This window comes from Globicephala melas, chromosome 7 (assembly GCF_963455315.2).
Source record: "Globicephala melas chromosome 7, mGloMel1.2, whole genome shotgun sequence".
In the NCBI taxonomy this organism is placed as follows: Eukaryota; Metazoa; Chordata; class Mammalia; order Artiodactyla; family Delphinidae; genus Globicephala; species Globicephala melas.
In genome coordinates, this window is record NC_083320.1 from 32,830,263 (window position 1) to 32,850,776 (window position 20,514).

Below are 20,514 nucleotides of genomic sequence, written 5' to 3' on the forward strand. Positions count from 1 at the left end.
ATGTTGGCTGGACCCACTTAATTCATTTCAAGACCCAAACAGTTTGAGAAACACTGAACCGAAGAGACACAAAGGCTATCTGTATTATCATACCATGTTCTAATAGAGGTTTAAAATATTTAAAAAGCAAACATAATCTTAGCAAGGGAAAAAAATGATATTGATATACATTGGCAGGGAACTCCTAGGAAGAGGATACTATTTCACATCCAACCACTGAAAAGCAACTTTCAGTTGCTTTTAAGGAAAGCAACTGAAAGGTCTATAATGATCTTTTAAGGAAAGGATCATTATAGACCTAAAAACTTTTGGGGGGGAGGGCGTATATTTAATACTAATGAACCAAAGCAAAAAAAAAAAAAAATCAAATAAATGGGGGAAGATGGGAACACCCAACTTGAGATCTAACTTTGCTCCTCTCAACCTCTTTAAAGGTGGAAGGAAAAGACTGAGAGTAAAAAGAATGGGAGAAAATGTTACGCCAATTTGAGAGATTCTCTTCACGTTTGCTGCTGTGTTTAATTATAATGTTATAGATATAATCTCCAAATTCTGGTTAACATTTACCCCCAGAAATAATTTTAGAATTTCTTGCAAAGTAATTTGGTGACCACTTTTTATGACAGGCAGCTATGGTGACACTTTTATTTCACTTAAAAGATGACCCTGCTTTCTAAATGATTATACTGCATGCAGGCTTCATACAGATTAAACCCTTCAGCCTAAACAACTGTCTTGCATTTATAAACCACCGACACAAAGGAAGCAGAAAGAATGAATTACCAAAACAAACGGGGGAAAAAACTCCTCTATCTGTACTTTAGAATGAAATTAAGTGACTGCCCCCAGCTAACTCTCTAACAACCTGTAAAGTGCTGAATTATCTATAAACAGGTACGTCTTTCAGCATGCTTGCTTATATTTTAACATTTGCTTAGCACTTAACACAAAGATCAGGTGCTTTCAGTTCAAGAGCAAGTTAAGGAGGTAGCAAGGAAGTAACAACTGACAATATTTTATATCCTGCTACCTAACACAAACACAAATTCATTTTTCTATCTGTGAAAAAGAACATACTAAAGTTATTTCAAGCTAGAAATGTCTGAAAAGAAAGAAATTTGAATTTGAGGCAACATTCATAAAAGTACACAGAAAAAGATTCAAGAAGAACAGACTTTATTTTTAACATAAAACTTCTATTTTCTTGTGAGGCAGCAACAAGTGTTCAGGTATAGGGAATACATAAGTACACAGTAACAATATTTATCACCATTGGAAATGCTGTTTTTTGGGAGAATTTTGTTAGAAAAACGAAACTTTAAAAATTGCATTTTAAAAAGATTTACACAGCTTCAACAGAGATGAAAAATAAAGACTTTTAAAAAACATAAATTATATTCTTCAACAGGATTGTATAGACAAAATATTGTTCAGGGCTGCTCTGCTTATCATTAATTTAGGCAGAGTAAAACATAAACCTTAAAGTGCGAAGTTAAGTGTTTTAGCTTTCTTAATGCAAATTCAGCACGTCCACTGGTCTGGTCTTGAGACACTGAAATTCTAAGCATTAAGGAATGAATCTTTAGAATAGTAAATTCAGTAGTGGCAATTTTTCTTTTATTTCCTTTAACAAAAGAAAACTCTGACAACCCACTCTTAATCTTGGACATACAGAAAGCTATAAATTCTGCTATTTTTTAAATACCTTCTTCCAGTAAAAGCCAACCATTAAAAAGAAAGAAAGAAAGAAAGAAAAAGGCTTCCTTGTTGCCAGTTATTCCACAGTTAACAATAGCACCTTCTAAAACTCTGATTTGGCTTGTCACAAATATAAGAAATATTTAAAACAAAATGAAGACTCTAGTTAAAAAATAATTTTGGCATCCATGCTCACCATATTAATCAAAGAAGCAAAACAGGTATTTTTAAAACATAACTGCTCACAAAAGCCATGACAAGTCATATAGACTTAGTAATGATCAGAAACCGTAAATTCATGTTATCACCGCAAGGAAAAAACCGTTTAAGAGTAAAAATAACTTAACACTGACAAAGTTTATAACCAGAGAATAGCTTTCTTTTGCTGAAATATACAAGCCACCTATTTCTTTCTTTTACCACAATGGAAGTAAATTTGTTTAAAGTTTTTAAAAATTTAAATTATATTCCCATTGAAGCTATTCTAATTTATTTACCTTCTGTACAGTTTTCTACAGAATAACAAGATAGTTATGGAATGTAATTTTAGAAAACAATGTTATGCATTCTATTGAGAGTAGACCCATTTTTTAAAAAAAGTCAACCACCTGTGAACCAAGGTTACATAAAAGCCAAGTAGACTATGACCAATATTTTTGCAAGACTGCATAAAGCTCAGATACTTAAAAATTAGCCCTTTGGCACTGGCAGTTAAGAGTTTTTTATACCTTGTACCTTCCCCCCCTCCTCAAATCTCAGGCTCTATTTCTCCCAAACATGAGGACTATGTTTAGTTGCCATATAATTCATTTACCTGCAAATTCACATTCTCCTTACAACCAGACATTAAAAGTTCCACCTCTAAGACCGTAAATAATACTATCTTAAACTTGTTCTCCCATTCTGATTGTAAATTACTTTAGTTTAAGGATATATGAAACTCTACAGAACGATGTGAGTTAGATAAACATGCACAACAGAGTAAGAAGGAAAACTGTTTACAAAGTGGCATTCTAGTTGTGAAACACCCTTGTGACATGTACAGATGGAGAGGGAAGTAAGTGTAAGGCAAGGAAAAGAACACAGAATTAACAGAATTCAGGTAATCCAAAAACTGATTTTGGATTTTTCTGAAACCTTATTTTTTAACTTCCTACCATCGATACCAACTCACCCGATTTCAGCTTTACCTTTGTTTTGTACTTCTGACAGAGCAGTTCTCAGTGGTGAAATGGTACATAGAGGCAAAGAATCAAGGTTCTCAAAGGACCTACTGACCAGAACATTTAGACTTTGAATAACTTAGCTTTTCCTGATTTAGAAGCCACAATGTACTAATTTCAGGAAAATTAGTTTTGGACAGAAAGGGTACCAAAATTCATCAATGCCACCAACTGAAACCTGACAGACTTATTCAAACGTTTGAGTTTATCTAATTTGCCTAACTACATCTCTGTTTTCAACTTAACAGGGCAAAATTTTTAATTACTTCGATGTTTTAAAGGTACATGAGTATAAGAAGTCCTTTCAGAAGATTTATTGCTACCACTAGCTTTTCTTTGATGGGATATATCTGGACATACTGACATATTAACCTTCTAAACTATATCCCTTTTACAAGTATTTGTTTTCTCCCTATAATATGTATAGGAACATTAAATTATTGCATCATAAGGTAGTTTGTGAAGATCTTAGAAGGATGCTTTCTATCAACAGTTTGCTATAACTTTTCAAAAAGAGCTGCTCCTCAATTTCACTACCACATACCCAGACATGAAATACTGCTGTCATGTGATACTGGCAGTGACTGTATTAGGATGAGCCTAAATCCAAAACCATGTGGATTCTTCAAAGGTTCCTGTTCTTTATGCTCCAAAGCTCTCCTTGCCTGTTTTCCCCACCGTGTGGAATGCTGGAGGGAAAACTAGCAAAACCTATAGGCAACATATCTCAGTGCCAACCACCATAAAGGAAACGTCAGTCGCAAGATTGTGACTAAGGATTGCTATTCAACGGATTACACTCCTGGCAAACTACTAACCCTGACCAAATCCACAAGACAACAACATCACAAAAGCAAAGGAGGAAATCCATGCACAGCCATTTTAGGATCTCGTGGGGCTATGATACAGTGACGGTTAAAGGTAGAACGACACCTGTGGGAAAGAAAGGAGATCATGTGATAAATATTGAGCAGAAAACCCAAGGGGCTCCTTACTCCTAGCTAGCAGTCGACACTGGGTAGTTAGTTTCCTTTTGGCTCACTGACTTTTAAACCAAGTTCCAATGATGGGTGAGAACATACTAAAGCACTTGTCTCCAGATTATAATTTTTCTGACCACATGGTGAAATGTGTACAGGAGTAGTGAGGAAAAGAGCAGTTTTACAAGTATTTCACCCAAAGCACAAACATCTGACATCAAAAAACATAAATCACATAATGTACTAATATTGCTTTTTTATCTCTTTTATATATACTTGTTCAATGCATTTACCTATCAATTCTTGTTTGGGAGAAGAACACAGTCATGAGATTAAGATTGCTAGGAAAATGTCAACAATCCCTTTGGTCCCAAAGCTGAAAACAGCTGAGAAAAGCACACACCTAGAAAGGGAAACAAGAAACAGAGGCCAAAGAATCGTCTGAACATCCTGTTTGCTATGTTTTCAGAAAACGTAACATTGGTATTATAAAATAGTCATTTTCATATAAAAGATGGTTCTTGCAGCATCATTCACGTCTCCCTTCAAGAATCATGTTTGCAGGGATCAGTTTTTTATCTGTTTTTTCCAAAGAAGTCTAATTTGAAAGCAAAAAACAATGTGATATCAGCCCTCCAAAAGGAAAGAATGAAACCTTTTTCTTCTTTCAACCGGTGCTTTAAGAAAAAGCAGGCTAAGCACTGAGGGCTGGCCTTCAGGAGTGAGCAGAGCCATCAGAGGGGCTGCTTTCTTCCAGAAGCCGCACTGTGACACGTCAGCGTGGAAATGCTGGAGCACGACACAGCCAACTGGGAGCGCACGATGCCATCGCTGCCAAGGGATCGAGGAGATTCTCAGTTGACCAGAACAGTGGCCTCACAGCACTGGGGCCTATCCTTCAGCTTCCTCAATGGGTTCTGGTGGTGGGAGGAGAGAGGCTGGTGGCGGGACTGTACTCGTTCCTCGAGAGACTCGCTCTTGCTCTGTGTTTGTAGACAGGGAGGCCACAGCAATAGGCTGCAGAAGAGTGGTTGTCATGCCAGTGGTGACTGTCAGACTGTGGCCAGAGCCCTTGAGGGTAAGATCTGGTGTGGGGAGGAGTGGTTTAAGGATGCTGACGAGGCAGAAAGCAGAGCCGCTTTTAGGAATGAAATTCACCTTGTTTTTGTCAGGGCAGTAAAAGGCCGGAATTTCGTGAAGTTGTTTTGGCCTAGACATAGAATAAACAACCCAATACTTTTAAGTCACAGAACATCAGAAGTTCTTTTCTTTTTTTTCTTTTTTTAAAAAGTAATAACTTACAGACACAAAAAAGGAAAACAAAACTCAAGCTATGTCCAAAGCTTCAAATGCTATTGACCAAGGACACATGATTCAAATTATTTATCTCAGAATGCTGGAAGGACACCAGATTTTGTTGCGCTTTCAGTTCCCTGGCGAGCCCCGGGCAGCACATAGGATGATGCTCAGACATCTAAGTGAAGATCTAAGATAGCCAATTTGAATAAAGAATTTCCTAAAGCAAAAGATATTCTAGCTGTTTAAAGACAAAAATATGTTCCACTATGATTTTTCCAAAGTCTGCACTATTTTGAAGGGAAAAGGCAAGGAAATTAATGACATATATTGTCTATCTTTTACTGAGTTCCACCACTGCGTGACTAAACTTCGGTGGGCATGAGTTCTCCAAGTGCGCTTAAAAATCTCTTTGAAACAATTCTCTAAGTTAATAGCCATGATGGTTTTCTGAATAACGTAACATAAATGTAAAATCAAAATAAAACTAATGACAGTCCTCTGTTCTGAAAGTTTTTATTGAAGCCAAATCCTTCCCTGTCCCTAGTTGCTCCTGCAAATTAACCCAAAGAGTTGCAAAAGGATACGAGTGTTAATGGTATTCCCTGAAAATATAAAAAATTAAACTGTTAACGTAACATGGAAGTGACACAAAATTAAAAAGAAATTCAAGTGGAAGAACCTAAATAAATCAAGATTCAGGTGGGAAAAGGTAATACGATATGACAAAGTATGGTTCTCATCTCTCCTAATGAAATGAAAAAAAAAAAAAATCCAAATGTGCCAAGTCTGCACTAGATTCTGGAGACCCAAAGACGAAATGAACTACAAGGAGATAAACATGTAGTTCTTGGGAAGAGGGAGGTACTGGAGACAGACTGTATTTCAATATCATTAGTCTCCTTTCTAATCTTTAATTTGTTTTTAAAACATTATTCAGAGAAGCTACGAATTACTTCAAAGGATCCATAAGCTTTACTGGACTGCCAGAGGTGTCCATAGCACAAAACAGCTTGAGAACTCCCGCTAGCGGGACTGACAGATGTGATAAAAATGGTTTGTAAAAGGTTTAGGGGTAGAACAAGGGAGTGGATAACCTGTGGCACAGAGAAAGAGGGGGAGTTTGGTAGGAAGGTAGCTTCTAGAGGAAGTAACATCTGAACTGGGTTTGAAAGAATGAATAAACAACAGACCTGGGGAGTAGGTGCAAAAAAAAAAAAGTTCCAAGTACAACATTTTTGGGTGGGCATATTTTGGTTTGGGTGGGTATATTTTATTAATAGTGAATACTACCCATGGATAGCTTTGGCAAGTATAATAATTTAAGAAGAAAAAAATTACATTGTTTAAATTTGTTTTTCTTGTGTATTGTTCTTTCTTGGATACAATGGAAACTTAATACTTGAGTACATCTAGGGCCACATGTGTATTTGGATATATTATGATAAGAAGAGCACACACACCCCTGTTTTTACTGACAGCATGGATTTCAATTCCTTAAAGAAGATAGGAAGTTGAGATTATGTTTCTTATTTTTTTTTATTTTTTATTTTTTTGTGGTACGCAGTCCTCTCACTGTTGTGGCCTCTCCCGTTGCGGAGCACAGGCTCCGGACGCGCAGGCTCAGCGGCCATGGCTCACAGGCCCAGCCGCTCCACGGCATGTGGGATCTTCCCGAACCAGGGCACGAACCCATGTCCCCTGAATCAGCAGGCGGACTCCCAACCACTGCGCCACCAGGGAAGCCCCATGTTTCTTTTTCTTTTAAATAAATTTATTTATTCATTTATTTATTTTTGGCTGTGTTGGGTCTGTTGCTGAGCACGGGCTTCTCACTGCGGTGGCTTCTGTTGCAGAGCACAGGCTCTAGGTGCGCGGGCTTCAGTAGTTGTGGTACATGGGCTCAGTAGTTGTGGCTCGTGGGCTCTAGAGCGCCGGCTCAGTAGTTGTGGTGCACAGGCTTAGCTCCGCGGCACATGGGATCTTCCTGGACCAGGGCTTGAACCCATGTCCCCTGCACTGGCAGGGGGATTCTTAACCACTGCGCCACCAGGGAAGTCCGAGATTATGTTTCTATAATTAAATAATGCTTGTATTTTCTTTTGAAGAATTATTAAAGATAGCTTTCATTCTTATATTAGGAAAAAAAGGGCTAATCATTTTATACCCTCCTCCAAATGAGGCCTAGATTTTTAATTAGTTTATTTATTGTTTGAGGTTATCTTATTAAAAAGATAAAATTGTCTTAAAAATCACTTAAGACACATGGCTGCTAATGGATCTTGAAGATGAAACCACACATTTCTGAGATACAAACTTCTGACTTGGACATTTTTTAATGACAGAATCTAAAATCAGTTTAACTTCCTTTCTGCTTTTACGAAAACAGACTTATGACAGATCTCACACAAAATAACGTAAACAATAACAACTTGTCTAACTGGCACCCAGATCAAGAAACAGAACACTAACAGTAAAAAAAAAAAAAGCATCACCACCTCTCCTTCAGTCATGACCCCAACCCACCAAAAGGAATCATTTTTCACTCCATTTAACTTCGAGGAGCAGATTCCCCAAGAAACTCGTTACCCACCCCTGGGGTGTGTGACCAGTATTATACTTATGCTACTAGAAACTGCAGGTACTAATACTACTTCAAAGTTTTCAATTTAAGAACCATACATATCAAAAAACCAATACACACACGTGTACACAGAAACCCTCAGAACTAGTTTAAATATTTTACTTTTTCCTTAAGAAGTTATTCCGAAAGGATTGTATCTCAAAATAAACATAACGGCTTGCTAGCTGACTTTCTGAGAAACAGATGGTCAGGATGGATAATTATTATAGGTATTTTCATACTGATGTGAGGAATTCTTTGGTATTTTTTTAAAGGCTTATGTATTTTCTTTTTAAATTCAGGAATAAATTAGTAGCTAAGAAATGGTGATTCCAAATTACTTATAATGGGAGGGATGGAAAGAAAGGAAGAAAAGAAGGGGTTATGTCATATTTTTTAAAAAATCTCTATACTGAAAAGGAGCCAAAATATCTAGGAATCTAAGGTAACTAAGGTCAAGGAGTTCATTAATTGGGATCAGGAAACAGCATATGTGACTTCATTAAAAAGGACTTGCTGGGACTTCCCTGGTGGTCCAGTGGTAAAGAATCCGCCTTCCAATGCAGGGGACGCGGGTTCAATCCCTGATCGGGGAACTAAGATTCCACGTGCCGTGGGGCAATTAAGCCCATGTGCCTCAAACTACTGAGCCTGCGTGCTCTGGAGCCCCCACTCCACAACTAGAAACAAGCCCTTGTGCCACAATGAAAGATCCCACATGCCACAATGAAGATCCTGCATGCCACAACTAAGATCCGACGCAGCCAAAAATAAATAAAATAAAATAAATAAAAGACTATGCCTCTAGTGCCATATTAGCTATAAAAAAAAAAAAAGGACTTGCTAAGTGCAACTGGCATGGCTATGGCCTGTGCTGTATCCAAAAAAAAAAAAAAGAAATGCAAAATCTGGTCTTGCCCTTTCTGGGCCCAAATCCAACTACCTGTTTTCTTTCAGGTAAATAAACATACATTTCTAAAAACCAGAGATCAACCTCTCACTGACTCCAACCCCTGGTTCAGGTCAGAGTTATTATCTTTAAACCAAAATTAAGACTTGGAGAGAAAAGTATACTTTAAAGAATGATTAAGACAAAATTTAAAAATTAGGACCAGGGGCTTCCCTGGTGGCGCAGTGGTTGAGAATCCGCCTGCCGATGCAGGGGACACGGGTTCGTGCCCCGGTCCGGGAAGATCCCACATGCCGCGGAGCGGCTGGGCCCGTGAGCCATGGCCGCTGGGCCTGCGCTCTGCAACGGGAGAGGCCACAACAGTGAGAGGCCCGCGTACAGCCAAAAAAAAAAAAAAAAAAAAAATTAGGACCAATAATCTACCCTTGCTTTAATGCTAGTGCATCCAGCTTTGCTCTAATTATGACATAACTGGGGCAAAAGAAACCAATTTTTTAGACTTTGAGTAACTTGTTTTATTGATAGGTTAAAATTACCTCTAAGAAATCCACTATTGGGTTACTGCTGTTAATTTCTTTTTGGAATATAATTAAGATATTTAAAAATGAATAGATTTCCATGTGCTATACATCCTTTATATCAGTAAAATTTATAATAAACTATGTGCATTTAAAAAAGACTAGGTTTACCTTCTAATAACAGATGGATGTACCATAAAACATTTTATATGTCAGGGTTTACCTTATGTTTCTTTGATCTATCTATCCATCCACACACACACCCCATCCTTTCTTCCTTCCCTTTAGAAACAAATAACATTTGTTTGTTGTATGAATATAGTTCAGTTATTGAGAAATTTTCCAAATGTAACAGTCTAAGGCAGATACTACAGGACACCAACCCACACAACCAATATTCACTCAAAGTCATTTACACAGAAATTCAAACTGCTTTTTAAGTCCATCAGCCATTTCTCTGCACTTAGGCACATCTGAATAACCCATACGTCAATCAAAGATTTCAACTCCATAAGGTTCCATGTGGACCATTTGATTTTTACTTAAAAGAATGACTCCATTTCTTAAGAACTCTCATGAAAAGGTCTAAGCCAGCATTTTCAAGTCAAGCATAAAAATCCTATGAGGTTTGTTAAAGGTGTATAATCTAGGTCCTACCTACGTCCATATTTTTACTCATTAGGCCTGGGATGGGACCTGGGAACCTGCAGTTTTAACTAATAACCCAGATGATTATGATGCAGGGATTCTATGCACGTGGAGAAATACTGCTTAAACTCTCTGGCACCAGTCAAGTTTTTAGACTTACATGGTGAAAAAAATAAGCAGTTGCTAAAATGGAGTTTTCAATTACTGTCACAAAAGCAGATAGGAGACTGACAGCTGGGATCTCCTAGTAGAGAAGGTGAAGGGATTAAAAAACAATGCTCTTTGTGTGGCAAAATTACTCAGAATTTAGATTAAAGGAAGCACTGACGGAGGGGGAACAGAGAGGAACAAAAGGATGCCATATTTCAAAATGATTCTAGGATGTTCATGATGGAAGAAAAAGATACATTATGTGATTCAGACAAGGCTGGACAATCTCCACATTGTAGGTTTGGTTTCATAGTGAGAAAAAGCCAGAGGATGGCTTTTAGACTTGCAGCGATAGTGAGATTGGAAGGTGAGGTTTATATAAGTACCATCATCCTCTCCTCAAATAATGTTCATCAGCTAATTTGCTCAGTTTCATACATACCTGCAACCCTGTAGCCACCACTTCCAAAGCAAGGGGGCATAGCTACTGAAAACACAAAGCTGCAATACTTGCTGAGCAGACTCTGAGTCTACAACTATGAGTACCTGACTAGAGTACTAGCCAACAGAAATATATGAGCACAGAAGATCGCATACCAAGGGTACCAGACACGGTTTAAAATTCTGCTTCTTCCGTGATCTTCATCACAGGAACATGTTTCTGCAAAGTAATAGGATTCTCTTCCCCACGTTGGCAGGAAAATATTTTTTTTAATTGTTTAGAGAACTAGAGACTATAAGTAGTTAAAAACTGGAGGGAATTTGATCCTTGAAAGAAGGAAACCCACCCTGCGTTGAGATCCGTGGTTTACCTTGAATAAATACAATGCTAAATTCAATGTGTGGAGCTGACTGTTTACAGGTTCAAAACTAACCACGAGTGATACGTTGGGGACAACTGAGGAAACGTGAATAACAACCGGATATTAGTTCATATTAAGCATAACTGTAATTTTCTTTGGTATGACAATGGTATTGTGGTTATGTAGGAGTGGTTACTTTTACCGTGGTTACTTTTAGGAAATGAATATTAAACTGCATTTGAGGTTAAATGTCATGTCTGCAACTTACTTTCAAACAGTTCAGCAAAAACTAAGCAAAATGTTAACTATAGGATCTAGCGGTGGATCTATGGGTGGTCACTGTACTGTTCTTCAGCCTATTTGAAAATTCTCATAATAAAAGTTTTTTGGGGGGAGGGATGATGGGGGATACTTACGAGCATTCCTCAAAGACTTTGACCCTCTCACAGCCCTCAGGAGGTTCCCTTTTGAACATGTAACTGTTGTTAGGTTTTGGTGAGGTTGCATATTTGGGCAAAGGAGAGTTGTTCCCATTATCTGCAAGAAACGACATGCTGGATTACTGAGAAACACTAGCACATACGTGCGGAGTCATACTGTATTGGATTGTTCTTGGCCTCCCCCTACACCATGAACAACTGAGGGTAAGGAATAGTGCTGCATTCATCCACATCACCCCACTACCTAACACAATTCCTGGTAAAGAGGAGATAATGTTTGTTAAATAAATGTATAAACAAGTAAGAGATTTTTATTTTTCTTCTACTTACCATCACCACAGCCTAGGTAGGTTATTATTTAACCTACCATCACTTACTCCTCAGCACTGAACACTGCCATATTTCTATTCTGTACACAGCATATTGGGCTCAAATGCCACTTCCATTCTTCCCAGGACAAGTAATTGAAATGGTTCTTCACTGGTTGTGTATCATTCACTCTTGGTCTGCCCCTCAGAATCGCTCTATTTGATTTCTCTGTGCCTCTGGCCACAGTCTCTGCTACAGGTGGTCAGATCCATATGCACGCTATATGCCGAAGACTTTCTTTTGCCTACAAACTTCTCTATACCTAAGAGGTCCTTCTCCATACATTTTCCCAAACCTCCTTCAAAGTCTGGCTCAAAGTTTTTGAAATCTTTCTAAATTAACCCTACCAAAGGGAACACTTCTTGACTCTGGTATTCCCGTCCAGTGCTGATGTCCTCAGTTCCTATTATATTAACTTGAAATTCTAGACATGTTCCCTAAGTGTCCTAAATGTAGAGTCTGACTGTGCCAACTAAACTACAATTCCTTGCTGGCAATATAGCACTGTAGCCCTTTCTCATAAAAGAAATCAGAGGAGCTAACCAGTCACTAGTCTCCTAAAGTCAAATACAGCAGGACATAAAACTTATGGAGTTCCTATATGTTATTGAAGTAAAAGTAGAAAGTATGGGAAATCAAGGGACAGATTACAATAGCCATGGTTTAGTTTGTGAGGAGAGGGGTACATCTGATTGAGCGCTAAGTACCAGGGGCTGCATTCACTATCCCCGTTTTTTTTTTGTTTTGTTTTTGTTTTTTTTTTTTGCGGTACGCGGGTCTCTCACTGTTGTGGCCTCTCCCGTTGCGGAGCACAGGCTCCAGACGCACAGGCTCCGCGGCATGTGGGACCTTCCCGGACCGGGACACGAACCCGTGTCCCCTGCATCGGCAGGTGGACTCTCAACCACTGCGCCACCAGGGGAGCCCTCACTATCCCTTTTAATCTTCACAATAAGTATCAGAAGTAATTATGGCGACTCCTGACAAGAAACACATGGCCCAATCAAAGGATTTAGTTCAGTGGGTGTCAAACTTCTGTGCAGGTGAATCACCTGGGGGCACCAAAAACGCCTAGTGCCTGTGTCCTGTCCCCAGGGGTTGTGATTTAATTGGTCTGGGGTGTTGGTCTGGAATAGCCATGTTTTATTTAACCTAGAAGATGACAAAAAAGGGTCCAAATAATAAAATTTTACAAGTGCCCACTGTCTGAAGTGACTTCTTCAGAAAATCTTATGTCCTCTGTACTTGCTACAGTCTAAGTACTTTAGATGACTGGCAGTAATGAACAGTTGTCATTGGACATAGAACATTTCAGGACATTCAACACATTGCAAGTAGAAAGTTCTAAATGAATGACTACTAAACTAAGCTGTAGAATGTATTTAATAATAAATATCTTATTATTGCTCTCAAGTTCATGTAATAATAACTATGATTAGGCTAAAAAAACACTGCCCTGATACAGAGAGATGAAAGACCCTATTTGTTTTAAAAGGTAAGAATATTATTAGTAACTAATATGCAAAGTGCTATGTCTCCAATTACTTTCTGAGTCGGGCAAGTGGTTTAATACTGTAAGTAGCCCACCACCACCACCTTTTACTCCAGGCTTGCCTGGAATACTCATCTTGCATTGATATAAGTCAGCTTAATTCTTGTTAGAAATATCACAGGGCTTCCCTGGTGGCGCACTGGTTGAGAGTCCACCTGCCGATGCAGGGGACACGGGTTCATGCCCCGGTCCGGGAAGATCCTACATGCCGCGGAGTGGCTAGGCCCGTGAGCCATGGCCACTGAGCCTGCGCGTCCGAGCCTGTGCTCTGCAATGGGAGAGGCCACAACAGTGAGAGGCCCGCGTACCGCAGAAAAAAAAAAAAAAAAAAAAAAGAAATATCACAAATACAGATCCTAAAACACACTACTGTAACGTGAAGGTTTCACATTCAATTAAAAAGTAGTAAGATTGTAAAAACATGACAACTAAGGTGATAGAGAACAAATGCTTATCAGGACAAATGTTTATCTCATTTATACCAAAAAGAATGTCTCTCACTAATAAGGAACTTGTATTAGTAAGTGCAAAAAAGGAAAAAAAAAGGTACAAACAAAAGCCCATAAACCTACCCAACTAGACCATCACCTGAGCACCACAGTAAAACCTACTGTTTTGTACTCTAATTTTTTTAAATCTATGTTTTGAACACATCTCAAAGTAATTATCTTAGTAGCCCTAAGTGTGTGTGCTCTGCTAGAAAATGAACAGAATACAACAGGTGGTATTCAAACTCCTCCTGCACTGTACCTTTATCCCTGGGATCAACAAGCAGGTCATCAGCCGAACAAGGGCTCTCCTCGCTCCCCTCGTTGGAGATAGTGAGGAAGGACGTGGGGGACACAGACTGGGAGCGGCTGCTGCTGTTGCTCCCCCGCTCTGCCCCGCCGGGGGTCTGCGTGTCGATGCTGCGCGTGCTGCTGCTTCTCTGCACAAGGGGCGGAGGTGCACGATGGCCGTCTGGAATATCTTGTGGCTGTTATGAAATTTTAAAAACGTAAGTATTTTTGTCATTGATTTTGCATATAACCTATGCACATCCTCCTGTATACTTTAAATCATCTCTAGGTTTCTTATATACCCTAATACAATGCAAATGCTATGTAAATAGTTGCTGGTGTGTGGCAAATTCAAGTTTTGGATTTTGGAACTTTTTGGATTTTTTTTTTTTTTTTTTAATTTTTTGACCATGCCGCATGGCCCGTGGGATCTTACTTCCCCAACCAGGGATTGAACCTGCGCCCCCTGCAGTGGAAGCACGAAGTCTTAACCACTAGACCGCCAGGGAAGTCCCTGTCATTGATTTTGAAATGCACCTAACGTCACCCTTCCCCTGTTGTTCCAGAAGACTCAAAAGTCAGAAACCCTCTCATCAGGCCTCGCGAGAAAGAAGCCTCTGTGTTGCTCTGTGGGGACACCCCTGTCTCATCTGTCCCCCGCTGGACACTGAGCAGCAGACAGAGCCTCTGTATTCTCAGGGTCTGGCACATGAGTGGTCAGTGCTTGCTGAAGAAGGAACTGCACTGAATTACTTATCATGTGCTATTCTTTTTAAAATTATAAAAAAACAGGCCATTATAAAAGAGGAGAAATCTAGGTGTAACTCTAGGTTCCACGTTAGAAGAAAAGGTTATCCATTGTGTGAACTAGTCACAGTTGATGACAGGCCCTGCTACTTTCTACCCCTGCCCACTTCCTCCAAGAACAGGGTTTTCAAAGAAACCTTCCTAAGTGAGAGAAAGCTTAATCACAGCAGTGCTAATTATACAGGGAAATCAAGGAGAACACTCAGAGGGAAGCTTGTGTGACTCACTCAGCAGGGAAACCAGCTCCCTGTATACCTTTGGTACATTTACCTTTATTACATCAAAGAAAGTTTCCCCGTCATTCAGTGGAGGAGGGAAGGAGGAGAGGGTGTGGGCAGTTGCGTTTTCTCTAAGCTAAACCAACCTGTAATCTTAAGGAAGAGAATCTTAGGCGTCAATAAAACACTACTTTAAACTCCCCAATTTCTCTTTCACTGAAGAATGAAAGCTTAAATATACTGTGACATGGTTTTAAATATAAACAGGAAATTTTATCACTGTCTTATATATGAACCACTCTTATGTGTGTCATAGTTAATAGAATACACATCCTTATGTGTATTATAGGTAAGCAGAACTGTGCTTCGATGATACAGTCAACCAAACAGTAACTAACATAAGCAAGAGGTAGATTCATACTTTAGAAAGTATTCCATGTCATATCCCTCCCTCCCCAACAAACTCATAAGGTAAACTTCTGTTAAATAGAGTTATAGCCAATAAGAAGCATATCACCTGTCTAGGGGTTTTTAAATACAGAAAAACAAAAAATAGTTTCTGAAAAAAAAAAAAAAAGTTTCTGTTCAAGGATCCAAATTTAAGTCACATCAGTTGCTTCTATGAGAGGCAAAGAAATGAGAACTTTTCATTCACTTGCAAAGGTCAAAGTTTTTCAAAAGAGAAAATTTTCATTCTCAACAAGGAAGAAACCCATGTAAATACAGAAACCAAAACTGTGAATTTTCTTAATAATTAGAAAAGTTAATGTATGAATGATTTTAAGATACAAGAGTACTTACTATAAGTTGTTCTTCCTTTTCCCCAGTCTCTTTAATTATTATTTCAATCTCCTGATTCAATCCTTCCACACTATTCCGGAACCGGGAGCCTGTTGATTTGGTGATGGGAATTACTGGAATAAGTGCACTCTTTGGAACAGGAGCCTTAAGAAAAAGTGGTGGAGGCGGGAGAAGATACACTTAATACTACCTTTAAGTTCTCTAGATGGAAGCATACTTCCATTTGACATGGTTAACTCTAAAATAAATCAAAATAAAATGTATAGGCCTCACAAAAACTGTGAAAAACCAAACCTGCTCCTTGGTATACATGAAATATAATTTAAAGCCAAAACCCCAGACAATCAAGGGAGAATTTCAGAAGTTTATTCACATCTATGAGGGACTATAAAGGGTACAGAGATAAAGGAAAATACTAAAAGAATGTTAACCTCAGATATTCCTTTATAACAGAGTTCAGGTTTCAGAACATAACTTTAAAGTCCTCTAGTGCCATAATTATATATATTCCAGGAAATAAACAACAAACAGTAATTTATCAAAAAAAAAGAAAAAATATTTTGGTGGAAAAATAAAATCACTTCCAAAGTCCATACACAGTAGCAAGATTACAGAATAACTTCCCTGTGAAATTTATTTGTACTGTCATTGTAATGATATTAATATGTTTTGCTCCAAAGCCTATCTAATTTTTTTTTTTTAATTTCCCACTGGCACAGTATTACTTTTGAAAAGAAATATCTGATTATATTACAGGATGTCACTTGGTTTCCTGACAAATACTCAAAATAAAATATGAAACAAGAATTGCGAGGTATCTGCCAAAGTTCACAGCAACAGTGTGCCAGAAGATCATCTTGTATTGTCCTGCTGTCTGGTAAAGAAATGTGATTAATCCACCCTTCATTTAGGGAGGTTTCTTTGGAAAACCTCCCTCTCAGAGAAAAGTGGAAGCAAGGAAACAAAGGTAGTAACAGGGCCTCTAATCAGTTACCACTAGTTTCATTTGATAACCTTGTTGTCTGACACAGAACTTAATGTTAAACCTGTATTTCTCCCTTTTTATTCCTGCACACCTTTGTAATTAAAAAAAAGAGAGAGAGAGAGAAAAAAGCACAACACAAAAATCCTGGGAAACCAAAGCAAGACATTTGTTAGAAAAAAAGTCAAAGGGAAATCAAAGGGAAAGCTTCAATCTGGAGTGCTGAGGCAGCACTTCTTCATTGCTTAGTTATGTTGGGCCCCTGAGTCTCACCTTCCTCACGTGTAATATGAGAACACGGGACTCCACCTCAGAGAGTGATTCTGAGAATGAAACGAGAGGACAGGGGTGCAGTGCCTGGCCCAGACGGATGGATCCTCAGTGAACAACAGCTACAATTTTTATTTTGTGTTTTCGCTATGATGTATTTGTGTTTTCCCTATTTTATTCTTCTCTTTCCATAAATTTTTTCAAGTACCATTTATTTTCTTCTACATATGGAATCTTCTAACTTTCCCGCTTTTCAATCCTTCTGTTCCCCAGTCTTCTCCCCATACCCTCAAGCTTCTCATATTACGTATTTCCTTTTCACTTCCATCTCTCTTCTTTCTGTCCCATCTTCTAGTCTCAATATCCACTATCAAAGGAAGGAATATGACAAATCTTAAGTTTAGATATTCTATAGTGTTTTATAGAGAAAATTTATATAATTAAATTTTTTTCAAGTCCACATCTTTGAGTCATTCTCTACATGGTAGATCTTTGGGGCACTGATATACCATTTCCAAAATTGTTTGTTGAGGAAATCTTTGCCATGTCTTTGCCATGAAATCAAGGCCATATGTCTATTCTCTTGGTCTACTTCCTTTTCTCTGAAAACTCGTCCTGGTTAGATGCCTTCAGATTCCATGAGTGGTAACAACTCTCCACCCAACTTAGCAGGTGGCTAAAGCACAACAGCATCACAGATCAAGTACTGGTTGGAAAATAAAACCTGAACTCAATGACACTCTATACTTAACAAAATTTAAATTTCACATCAGCTCGCGTCAGCTAAACTATAAATTCCAAGTAACAAAGAGTGGCCTATAAGAACAATGAGATTTTTAAAAGGTGAATGAGAGAATTATTTTGCAAATTTACAAACAGAAAATCATGGGAGTAAAACTTGATTAAAACTATTCATATAGGTCTTCAAAGGTTTAGCTCTCATATTTCTTTTGATTCCCTCTTTCTTCAAATAAAAACATAAATACTGCCTATATGGGAAAAGAATCTGAAAAAAAAGAGTGGATACATGTATACGTATAACTGATTCACTTGCTGTACACCTGAAACTAACACAATAGTATAAATCAACTATACTCCAATAAAAATAAAAAAAACCCAAAACACAAATACTATGTTCAGGGGAAAAAAAGCAACTAATTTCTCAGCATTTTCTGTTCTACCTATTGGAACAAAGTCTCATCTATCCCAAATATTTCACAAAAGTGGAGTTAAAGAACACTCTTCCTTTATCTCTGAAAGTTTATCTGACCAAAAGCCAATATATACAAATGCAACACACACACATTTATATTTCACACACACAAAAAGACAATTCTTCCAAAATGTCTAGAGTAAAAAGCTATACTTGGGTAGAGGAATCTCAGGTGATATATTTTTCTTTTAGATTATTTTTCTACAACCAACCTGAGAGGAGAAACTATGTCTTACTCATCTCCTTATTGCCACTGCCTAACAGAATCTAGAACAGACGTGATGCTTATTCGACAAGGCTGGTGTTACGAATTGAATATCTGTATCCCCCTAAAATTCATATATTGAAGCCCTAACCCCCAATGTGGCTATATTTGGAGATGGGGGCTGTAAGGAAGTAATTAAGGTTAAATGAGGTCATAAGAATGGTGCCCTGATCCAGCAGAATTGGTGTCCTTGTAAGAAAAGACACGGGAGAGCTCACTCACTTGTGCTCTTCTTCCTCTCCCCCTCCACACACACGCACCAAAGAAAGGCCATCTGAGCACATGAGAGGGCAGCCATCTGCAGCCCAAGGGGACATCTCACACCAGACACTAACCCTGCTGGCACCTTGATCTTGGACTTCCAGTCTCCAGAGCCATGAGTAAGTTAATTTCTGTTGTTTAAGCCACTCGAGCTTATGGTATTTCACTATGGTAGCCCATGCTGACTGATACACTCACCCTTAGTTTTATTCTTCATTTTCAGTTTTCAACACTCTAAAGAGACTACTTAAACATAATCCTGAGATACAGTAGTTTGAGAGAACTTGAATATGGCCATAAAAACTTTACTCTGAAACACTATTTTTAAATGGCATTGTTTTCTTTATTGCAAAAGTAATAAATATTCACTGAAGAAAAATAAATGGGATTGTTACTAATTTGATAAATATCCTTCTATCTAGCCCTTTTCTTCTGTGCATAGACACTTTTAACCAGAAATAGATTGTAACTTGTGCTTTGTAACTTATTTTTTTACTTCCTATTTCCCTAATTTTACTTCCCAATTCCCTAATTCCTATTTCTTTCTATGCTTTAAAACTCTTATTTACCAAATCATTTTTATAGCTGCATAGTATTTCATTGTATAAGTGTATGAAGAAGTCAGTGTCCTGTTATTGGCCAAATAGTTTCCAATTTTTCACTATTCAAAAAAAATACTGGCAATTCCCTGGTGGTCCAGTGGTTAGGACCCTGCACTTTCACTGCCGACGGCTTGGGTTCAATCCCTGGTCAGGGAATTAAGATTTCGCAAGCCACGCGGCCCAGCCAAAAATAAAAAAAGGAAACAAACAAAAAAATGCTGCCATAAACATCCTCTTAGGTGAGTATTTGCACACATATGTAAATACTTCCTTAGGATACAATCCTGGAAGGACTAATGGCTCAAAATGCAAGAAAGATTTTCAGGATTTTGATTCATATTGCCAAACTGAACAGCAAAACATTTTTACTCCTTACAATATCTGCACCTCCATGTTCATTACCGCATTTATAATATTTACAATAACTATGACATGGAAACAACCTATGTGTCTGTTGATGAATGAATGGATAAAGAAAATGTGGAACACACATAAACGATGAAATATTATTCAGCCATGAAAGAAATCCTGCCATTTGCGACAACATGGATGGACCTTGAGAGCATTATGCTAAGTGAAATAAGTCAGACAGACAAATACTGTATACTGTATGTTCTCACTTATATGAGGAATCTAAAAAAAACCACAAACTCAAAAAATAAATTAAAAAAATTTGTAAATAAAAATAAAAGTAAACCAAACTCATAGAAACCGAAGTAGATTGGTGGTTGCCAGGGGCAGATGGGTGGAGGAAATGGGTAAAGACAGTTAAGAATACAAACTTCCAATTACAAGATGAATATGTTCTGGGGATCTAAGGTACAGCATGGTAACTATAGTTAACAACACAGTATTATATACTTGGAAGTTGCTAAGAGAGTAGATCTTAAAAGTTTTCACCAGAAAAGAAAAAACAGGTAACTACATGAGGTGATGGGTGTCTTAACTAATCTTACTGTGGTAATAATTTCACAATATATACATATACCAAGTCATCACACTGTATATCTTAAATACACAATGTTATTGTGTCAATTATATTTCTATAAAGCTGGGGAAAAAGGAAAAGAATGATACACAATTTCTTCAAAATTGCTTTTTAAAAA

At 38.0% G+C, this 20,514-nt stretch overlaps 1 protein-coding gene across 1 annotated transcript in view; it reads right to left on the bottom strand.

The window, feature by feature from the left end:
- Nucleotides 1–1,144: 1,144 nt before the first annotated feature.
- The window catches only part of FAM117B (family with sequence similarity 117 member B), an 89,819-nt gene continuing 70,449 nt past the window's right edge, over nucleotides 1,145–20,514 (bottom strand). The window contains exons 5-8 of the mRNA XM_030854396.2: nucleotides 15,816–15,959; nucleotides 13,961–14,186; nucleotides 11,266–11,386; nucleotides 1,145–5,111 (exon numbers count right to left, since the gene is read on the bottom strand). Of these exons, the coding sequence (XP_030710256.1) occupies nucleotides 4,793–5,111; nucleotides 11,266–11,386; nucleotides 13,961–14,186; nucleotides 15,816–15,959 (810 nt within the window). The 3' untranslated portion in view covers nucleotides 1,145–4,792. The remainder of the gene's footprint in view (nucleotides 5,112–11,265; nucleotides 11,387–13,960; nucleotides 14,187–15,815; nucleotides 15,960–20,514) is intronic.